Source organism: Sinohyriopsis cumingii, chromosome 8 (assembly GCF_028554795.1).
Source record: "Sinohyriopsis cumingii isolate HCF-2022 chromosome 8, ASM2855479v2, whole genome shotgun sequence".
In the NCBI taxonomy this organism is placed as follows: domain Eukaryota; kingdom Metazoa; phylum Mollusca; class Bivalvia; order Unionida; family Unionidae; genus Sinohyriopsis; species Sinohyriopsis cumingii.
Window position 1 is genome coordinate 11,253,803 of NC_142968.1, and position 10,181 is coordinate 11,263,983.

The window sequence follows — 10,181 nt, forward strand, 5'->3', positions numbered from 1 at the left end:
CGCTTGCTGACTGGTTAGTATGCTAGTGTGACAGACACATGGCGATAGGTCAATTTTATTCAATTCACCAACCGATGGGTAACACAGGTCGATTTGTTTCCATGAATCTAGAGACATATTCAGCTCGTGTTTAGTGTTATAAATATTTCTAGTTTTCATGCTGCATAGCATAGTGTTATTCTTCCGTACATCCATATGTCGTGGGAGCTCCATGCACACATTCCTAGTTATTTACGTGATCAATGTTTCTTCGTGGCACAGACTACACAACAAAGAAACTCTTCAAGGAGAAAATAACCACGTGACAGAGGTGTCTTTTCCAATTGGTAGGTATTTCAGAAGCCACAAAAAATATCTGTAAAATGAGAAATTAGTTACATGATGAAAGTATACTATTTGTTTCTTACCCACTGTCCAATCAAATCAAAAGCTATGTCAAAGTGGGTGGAGTCAAAAGTTACCCAACACATTTTCCACTTTGGGATATGAATACGGTTGAAATGAAAGTCTTTCGCTGACTTGAAAAGTTCAGTTGTGTCCTCGTTTCTTCTTACTGTAGTGGAATGTGATAATTATTGCAGACGAGAGGAGTGCTTGTAAGTAAAGGCAATACCTATCTATCAACGTTTATTTTCTTCTATTTGTCTTGGCGTTTCCGTCTTTTTTCTCTTCAATATTGTCTTTCTTTCTTTCTTTCTTTCTTTCTTTCTTTCTTTCTTTCTTTCTTTCTTTCTTTCTTTCTTTCTTCAGTGCTTTAATTATATTCATAATTCACTAGCACAATTCCTTTAAGGAATGTATTAACTTTATAGTCCACATTTGTTCGCGGCATCTAGTACTTATCTGTCATGCATCAGCACCCTAAACCACTTGAGCTCATCCCCCGGGAAGGATGGAAACACGTAAAAAGGGAGGACTTCTGTTGCACGAGAACCCACTCGCTTGATAAACGGAATTTATGAATCCGCTCTCTGCACAAACCCGCTGCATTTCTAATTACAGTTACAACGTATGTATATGACATAATTATAAATTAACACCAATATATACTACAATGAGGGAAACTCTTATCTTTGGGTCCCAGATCTATTTGGATACATGGTTATGTGAGAAGGATTTATATATAATGGCTCAAATGAAATCAATCAATTGTAGAGTTTTAAGTTTCGGAACCTTCATGAATTTACGTGAAATATAGATTAGAATAAAGCTGATTGTACGCGATTGTACCATGCTGCTTTTAAGAAGTTTTAGCAAAAAATAATTAATTAAAATAATTTTGAGCCCCATTTATGAGTTCTGGAATAGTTTACAAACATGTAGGCTAATGTATACATGTAGAAGTACGTTTGAAAACATGTGTACACATCGTTTAGCACCTAAGGATTATTTAATTACACAGGAATGAAAAAGTTATTATGTAAACCCTTTTACAATTTCAGGAAGAACTTTGAAGTTGACAGGCCACACTTTCTCTGCACAGATGTTTCGAAGTCGCAGGTTGACAAAGATTTTGCTGTTGTCTTTTTCCTGTATTTTTGTCTACTTATACCTCTACTCTCGTGCTCCCGAGAAATGGAATACTTCTGCCTCGTACAGATCAGAACGAGGTGGTCAAATCATGATTTGGAACAATAATTTAGACCCACTAGTATCTTTCTCAAAGGATAATGGAACGTTACAGTTTCACGATTCTTCCGTCAAGACCATAGAAAAGCCGTCTATGTCGGCAAAACAAACTCTCTTTATAATCGATTTTCAGAATATATCTGACCCATGGACAAATAATATAAAAGAAACTTGCAAAAATCGGACACGCCCGCTGTTGACATTGTTTACAACCTGGCGTGAAAGCAAAGACAAATACACCGTTCATAATATAACTTCACTGAATTGGTTATCTTTAAGACCTCTTGTTGTCCCAGTGGTATTCACAAATGAAACTTCCCTAGCCGAGGAATGCTCGCGGAAAGGATGGACAGTTTTTCCAATGAGGACAACTGCGGCGCAAGGGGCCCCAGTTCTAAAACACATGTATCTGGACGTGATGAAAAGGTTTGATTCCGAATTTTATTCATTTGCCAATAGTGATATATTGTTTACAGACAATTTAGTCGAAACGCTACTGGAAATACTTAAAAACAATTCAACGTTCAAAGAACATACTTTAGTTATTGGGAAAAGAACCAATGTAAATAATTTAACGAGGAAGGAAGGATCGTCATGGAGCGGATTAGAAAGTGTTTCAAAGAAAAGAGGGAAGTTGTTTGGCACCTATGCGGAGGACTACTTTATCACATCATCATCGTATCCGTGGAAGGATATACCAGACATTGTAATTGGGCGAAACGCGTACGATAATTGGCTGGTAATTAATGCGCGGAGGAAGAAGCACCGAATTATAGATGCAACTGAAACTATTTTAGCTGTGCATCAAACGACGAAAGCAGGTAATTTTGAAGGGTCGAAACATCCAGATACAAGCTACAATCACAAGCTTTTAGTTAAATTATACAAAAAGGTACCCTATACCGCCGGATATATAGACTGTGCTGAATTCATTACGAAGAAAGACAAAAGGAAAATTATCATTACTCGTAGACTAAAACTGACAAAACACTGCAGTCTGCAGTGAATGTTTAAAGTTTTGCATCAGATAGATAATCGAAAATAAATGAGAACGTTTAGTTTTTAAGCCCGTACAGCGTACTAACTTTACATACAATATATTTTAAGATGCGATCCGTTTGCAATGTTTACCTATGCTTTCATTTTGTAACTCATGCATTAAGTTGGGTTCCTGTCTCGTAGTCTTTGGAAACTTCAAAAACGTTGTGTTGTCTTAAGCCAGTACAGAAGTGTGTCAGCGGAAAATATGATCTATCCACACCCATCATAGACCTTTCTTTCGAGGTTTTAATGGGCACAGCCACATGCCACATTCCACATTCCACGATATTGGTCTTGCACAATGGAAGCTATAATCGTACGCCTTACAGTAAATATTATTGCGTTCGGTTAACAGTGCAATCCCATGAACACAATATTGAGGTAAATGACTGACCCAAAGTTTCATTGATGTTTAACCTTGGAACTGTTTTTGTGTAAGTTTGTATCATTGGTTCCTTTTTATCCCCAGATCGTAATTCATGGTATAACGCTTGATTTCGTCAGTTATTTGGGTCTCATAGTTCTAAAGCTTGAATTCTTTTATCCATTTGTCCTTACATCCTAATGAAAAGCGCCAACTATAATAGGTAATTTTTTTCCCCATAAACTCAATTTCATTCAATTTTGTTTTTCGATCACGTATTCTTATTGTTTTTGGTGAGAATATCACATCTGAATGTACCTAATTGAATTATATGTACCGATAAATAAACATACAGATAAATGAATTAAATAATTATTAATTTTAACAAAACTAATTTTTCATTTATTGACCAATAAATTAGATTATATTCACTATGATGGTGTCAGTTTTGTAAATGCCACGAAAACTAATAAGTTACAAAGGAATTCAAAGATGGTCCTTTTTATAATTTTAATCCAATTAGTATATTCAATTGATAATTATGATGTGAGCATTTACTTCTTTATTCAGCATTCACAGTATGAAATAAATATGCTACTTTTTCCACTAACTGCTTATTTAAAAAATCGTACAAATAACCCGATATTCCAAAGATTTTTTTTTCTCGATAACATTATTTATTGTGAAGGCTTTCTAAATTTGCAAGAAAAGCAAGAAAATAATGATAGTGTGCGCACGCGTGCGTGTGTGTGTGTGTGTGTGTGTGTGTTCACAAACTAAGTATTAAAAATAAACAAAACCATCAAGTTTTGTAAAACGTAAGCAAATAATTTATTTATCAAAGCTATAAAATAAAAATTGTAAGAGTAATTTACAATCCGCCTCGGATGCGGAAGTTCATGGGTATCTTCTCCGTCCGAGTCATACCAAAGATAAACAAATGTTAAAGCTATGTTAAAAATGCAATTCACACACACACACACACACACACACACACACACACACGTATTCAAGTTCAAAAGAATAGACTATTTCGAATGAGTTTCAAATGTTCGAATGCACAGATCTGCCAACAATCCTATAAATAGCAATGATCAAATGACTTAATAAAAATACTATTAGCAAACTTTTTGACGAGTTTGGCAGGATGAGATGGGTTCATACAAGAATTAAAGTATTTCGTATTGGATGGGTATTGAATTTAAGTATTTCCTATTGGATTCATGTCAGGCAAGTAAACAATGATCCTTCAAATGTATGAAATGAGTTTTCAATGATCCTTCAAATGTCTGAAATGAGTTTTCAGTTTCTATAACATTCATTTCAGTCTCTCTTCCTTTTACAGCTAATTTGTAAAATGTCTTGCTCCATTTAAATTAAATGTACAATACTTGCTCAATTTTCCTGCACGATACTATTGCTGTAGAAATATGGACCTCAATTTTCTGAACACAATTATCTAAATTAATATGCATTATGTGCTTGACCTATATTCTGATAGATATTTCCTGTTGCATTTGAGAGCATATTTTGAAAGATTTATGAGGAAATAAAGCTGTTTGATAGCAAGAAAGGCATACGGAAGTGTTTGCATCAATTTCTGTTTTAAATGTCTTTCTAGTTTCAGGCATATATAAAATCAATATATGTATTCAGTATTTTATTTGCTGACGCGTAAGGTGGGGAATACTGACGAACTGTCCACAGGAATGGTCTATAGCTCACCCTTTGACTTCTTGAGTTCGTTATTATTCTCTTGTCATTTCATCTGCAGTCGTAATGCACAGAAAGAAATAAAAGACGCGAGGTTATGATTTCCGTTTAATTTCAAAGGATTTATTTATTGGGATTATCCTTTAATTCGACATGATTTGGTCATAAAGACTGCCGTTTTGTTCTTCATTAATTGTTGATTAAGAATGAGTTTTTTTATTTGACATGTTATACTCCTTTAGATTTCCATATAATTCTACGAGATGCATTCATTTAGATTTCCCTATTATTCTACGCGATGTATTCATTTAGATTTCCCTATTATTCTACTGGATTTATTCATTTAGATTACCCTATTATTCTACTGGATTGTTTCATTTAGATTTCCCTATTATTCTACGCGATGTATTCATTTAGATTTCCCTATTGTTCTACGCGATGTATTCATTTAGATTACCCTATCATTCTACGCGATGTATTCATTTAGATTTACCTATTATTTTACTCGATTTGTACATTACGATTGCCCTATTATTCTACTAAATTTGTTCATTAAGTGTGCCCTATTATTGTACTCGATTTGTGCATTTAGATTGCCCTATTATTCGACTCGATTTGTTCATTAAGATTGCCCTTTATTTGACTCGATTTGTTCATTAAGATTTCCCTATTATTCTACTCGATTTGTTCAGTTAGATTACTCTGTTATTCTACTCGATTTATTCAGTTAGATTACCCATTTGTTCTAGTCGATTTGTTGATAAGATTGTCCTATTGTTCGAGGTGATTTGTTCATTAAGATTGTCTTTTATTCGACTCGATTTATTCATTAAGATTGCCCTTTATTCGACTCGATTTGTTCATGAAGATTGTCTTTTATTCGCCTTGATTTGTTGATTAAGACTGGCTTTTATTCGACTCGATTTGTTCATTAAGATTGCTCTATTTTTGGACTTGATTTGTGGTCCAAGGTTGACATTGTCGGGGTGGAAGTGGGGGACACGCGTTCCACTCCTCCAGAAACGCCCCATACGGCTTGCGTCTCTGATCACACATGTCAACTAAAATTCAGCTCCTGACCTTAGCGAGTGGCTTAGCTTCGAAGTCCGACAGACTATATTTCCACTATCAGGCAAAGGGGTGAAGGCGGGTCACTGGCGCCTTAAAACTAGTCGCTTTGGGTAAAGAAGACACCCCAGCGTCGTCGTAATGCGTCGGCACAACACTGGAAGTAGCAGTTTACTGGTTCTAAGTCAAAGCTCAATTGGCGTAGAGCTTTGTGCCGGGTGCTGCTTCCTACGGTGGGAGAGATCACTATATCTCACTGGATAGCTACCGTCTGTCTCAAGCTAGGCAGCGGCCCACAGTTAGTAAGATGTTGCCCGCCATGCCCGCTTCACTGGGTACGTGGAGCTTAGGTAACCATCTCGATAAATGGGATTCACACTCCGCACCAGGCAATACTCGAAGAAGTAACAAGAAGACTCCAGCTCTTTGTTTCGCAAGCTGGAACATCAGGACCATGTGTCCAGGATTCACCACTGACCTACAGCAGCTTAGGTAATAATTTTTGTTTTGGAAAATGGTAATGGTGATCTGAGGTCAAGTTGAGGATTGTATCATCTTGTTTTTTCTAGACATTTTTTGCTCGTTCTTTAATATATGAGCAGAATCAATTGTATTATTGCTGTGTCCAGTAGTTCATTTTGGCTGGAGTTTTATTTTTTGGAAAAATTTATTCACTGGAAATACAAAGTGCTCATGAAAAAGTAACATTCTTGGAAATAGAGACTTGAATTAAAAGTAAAATTTCAAAGAAGGATATATATATATATATATATATATATATATATATATATATATATATATATATATATATATATATATATATATATAAGCTTTAGGATTTAACTTCTTATATTTGTTAGTTGATGAACTAAAAAAGCTGTTTCGTCTATTTGAAAGTAGAGATGATCAACAAATGAATGATGTGGACGAGTTCATCGAGTCACAAATGAAACGTTCAAAGCAGGATACGAATGAACGTACCATTTCATAGATAAAATACTAACGTAGAGAAAAAAACGCGACTGAAGGTTGTCGTAGAAAAGTAAAGGCCTCAGAGCCAATAAGCTCACACCACTAAGAATTCTTATTTCCGTCGGTTGAATGGGCTGTAACGCACCAACCGATCGCAATTTTTCCATGTTAGCTGTTTTGATACAATGTTTCGGATTTTGTCTAAGGAGAATAGGCATACAGGTCATTACATAGCTAAGGTCTCTACTAAGAGCATGCAAGTGACAAGTCATAAACGTTTATTCTTTAGCTGATTATAGAAATAGCAAAATATATACTTACATTTTGCACCTTGAAGTTCTTCAAAATGTACCTTTTAATTAGTTCTGCAAATCAGAATTACACGAGCTATCTCATAAGTTATAAACCTTTATTGCATACCACGATATTGTACTGTAATTTCGACTACATTTCCTTACTGCACTCACATTCTCCTTACTGCACTCACATTCTCCTTACTTTACTGCACTCACATTCTCCTTACTGTACTCACATTCTCCTTACTTTACTGTACTCACATTCTCCTTTCTTTACTGCACTCACATTCTCCTTACTGCACTCAAAATGAAATGAATGTGATATTCGCTAGAGCCATTTTCTTATTTTCAGTTTAAAACGTTCATATTTACCCACATTACGAATCCAAATATTCAATGACAGAACAGTAACACGCTTGCAGATGAATCAAGATACCTCCCTACCTGCCACAATCACATGTACTTCGTGTGGTTTTGTCACGTCTAATAAATCCAGTACATCACCGGTAGAACTGAGTAGAATCGACAAAAATAATCTCAAAATCTAAACATTCCAAAACAACTGGAAAAGTTGTTGTAATGCTCTTTCATTCACAATATGAATATAAATTTCAATGTTAACTAGCTCTAAATTACAATTCTTTTTTAAACTAATGTCGAGTGCGCGAGTTGCTGGGCTGTGATATGTGCGCACGAATAGTGTTATTGTGAACTGATGAATTTAAGGTTGTGTATTTATTTTGGAATACAGCATAAGTTCGTATAATTTGATCTAGATGTGTATACTTTTATAATTAAGCTTTAGGTATAATAAGAAGATGAGTATACAATAAAAAGGTTACCGCATGTGTATGGGAAATGTTAACTGGCTTTAACGGATCAATAACACATTCCCAAGTTCGTGTACTATTTTTGCGAAAAACTCGTTCATATTTTCCCCATACAAATTCAGTAACCTATAGTCGTCTGTTGTTCCCTCTGCTTAGTCATTCTTTTGCTTTTCCTATGTCCTGGAATAGATTTATCCTGTTCCCTGTGCTGGATGTTCCCCCAGAGGTTAATGTTGACGAGTCTGCCAATGTTCTCTTTGTTGTTGCTTTCCTTTCGGTTCCTTCTCTGCGCTTTTTATGGTGCTTGTTTTACTTTCATTTTGTTTTCTACCTGCAACTCTGGCTCAATAAAGTTGTCATTTTCTACTTCGTCTCGTTGATTTCTATTATTTGGCTAAATTGGTAATTTTTGTACTAGCTAGATTGGCAATTAATTGCTATATTGGCTACATTGGTAATTCATTTATGTACTGACTACATTAATCATTCACTCTGTATTGGATAACTTGGTAATTCATTTCTATACTGGCTACATTGGTAATTCACTCTGTACTGGCCACATTGGTAATTCTGTAATGGCTAAATTAGTAATTCATTTCTGTAATGGCTATTTTGGTAATTTACTTCTGTACTGGCTACTTTGGTAATTCATTTCTGTACTAGATACATTGGCAATTAATTTCTGTACTAGCTACATTGGTAATTCATTTCTGTACTGGCTACATTGGTAATTCATTTCTGTACTGGTTACATTGGCAATTCATTTCTGTACTGGTTACATTGGTAATTCATTTCTGTACTGGTTACATTGGTAATTCATTTCTGTACCGGTTACATTGGCAATTCATTTCTGTACTGGCTACATTGGTAATTCATTCTGTACTGGTTACATTGGTAATTCATTTCTGTACTGGTTACATTGGCAATTCATTTCTGTACTGGCTACATTGGTAATTCATTTCTGTACTGGCTACATTGGCAATTCATTTCTGTACTGGTTACATTGGTAATTCATTTCTGATCTGGCTACATTGGTAATTCATTTCTGTACTGGCTACATTGGCAATTCATTTCTGTACTGGTTACATTGGTAATTCATTTCTGTACTGGTTACATTGGCAATTCATTTCTGTACTGGCTACATTGGTAATTCATTTCTGTACTGGTTACATTGGCAAGTATTTCTGTATGGGCTACTTTGGTAATTCATTTCTGTACTAGCTACATTGGCGATTCATTTCTGTACTGGCTACATTGGTAATTCATTTCTGTACTGGCTACATTGGTAATTTATTTCTGTACTGGTTACATTGGCAAGTATTTCTGTACTGGCTACATTGGTAATTCATTTCTGTACTGGTTACATTGGCAAGTATTTCTGTACTGGCTACATTGGTAATTCATTTCTGTACTGGTTACATTGGCAAGTATTTCTGTACTGGCTACATTGGTAATTCATTTCTGTACTGGTTACATTGGCAAGTATTTCTGTACTGGCTACATTGGTAATTCATTTCTGTGCTAGCTACATTGGTAATTCATTTCTGTACTGGCTACATTGGTAATTTTTTTCTGTACTGGCTACATTGGTAATTCATTTCTGTACTGGTTACATTGGTAATTTTTTTCTGTACTGGCTACATTGGTTATTCATTTCTGTACTGGCTACATTGGTATTTTTTTTCTGTACTGGCTACATTGGTTATTCATTTCTGTACTGTTTACATTGGCAATTATTTCTGTATTGGCTACTTTGGTAATTCATTTCTGGCTACATGGGTAGTCCATTTCTGTACTGGCTACATTGGTAATTTATTTATATACTGGCTACATGGGTAGTTACTTTCTGTACTGGCAACATTCATTTATGTACTGCAGCTCTGAATCCTTTACTCTAGTGGTATTTTATATGGAATGTTCATTAAATGTACCTCTTCGGCATTTCTTCTTTTTTTTTGTTTCATAACAGTTGTTAGTTCTCTCACTATGTTGTCTAATCACAGTACTTGCATTATTCGGCATTTCAAGCTTGGTGTGGTGTCTTTTGGGCTAAATATGTAAATGCCGTTGTTCTCCTTCATGTTCAATGCCTCTTTCTCGTCCATTTTGTGTTTAAAGAACAAGGCGGTTAGAATTTGCGCCATTTGTGGCCTTCTTTCTGGTGGTATAACTGAGGCGTCAAGTTATTGTGTCCCATCAGGGTTTCTACATTCTAGGAAAGATCCTTCATTTGTCTGAATCATCCTTTTATGGAAGTAATTTTCCAAT

The 10,181-nt window shown here is 35.3% G+C and overlaps 1 protein-coding gene across 2 annotated transcripts in view; it reads left to right on the top strand.

Annotated features, from left to right (window-relative positions):
• LOC149792973 (uncharacterized) overlaps positions 1–4,677 on the top strand; it is a 31,179-nt gene extending 26,502 nt beyond the window's left edge. The window contains exons 1-2 of one of the 2 annotated variants that reach the window (XM_089966263.1): positions 509–596; positions 1,443–4,677. In XM_089966263.1, the coding sequence (XP_089822389.1) occupies positions 1,484–2,635 (1,152 nt within the window). In that variant the 5' untranslated portion in view covers positions 509–596; positions 1,443–1,483 and the 3' untranslated portion in view covers positions 2,636–4,677. Of the gene's footprint in view, positions 1–508; positions 597–1,442 lie in introns of those variants that run through there. The other variant, XM_089966265.1, reaches the window with a different exon arrangement.
• The last annotated feature ends 5,504 nt before the right edge of the window (positions 4,678–10,181 follow it).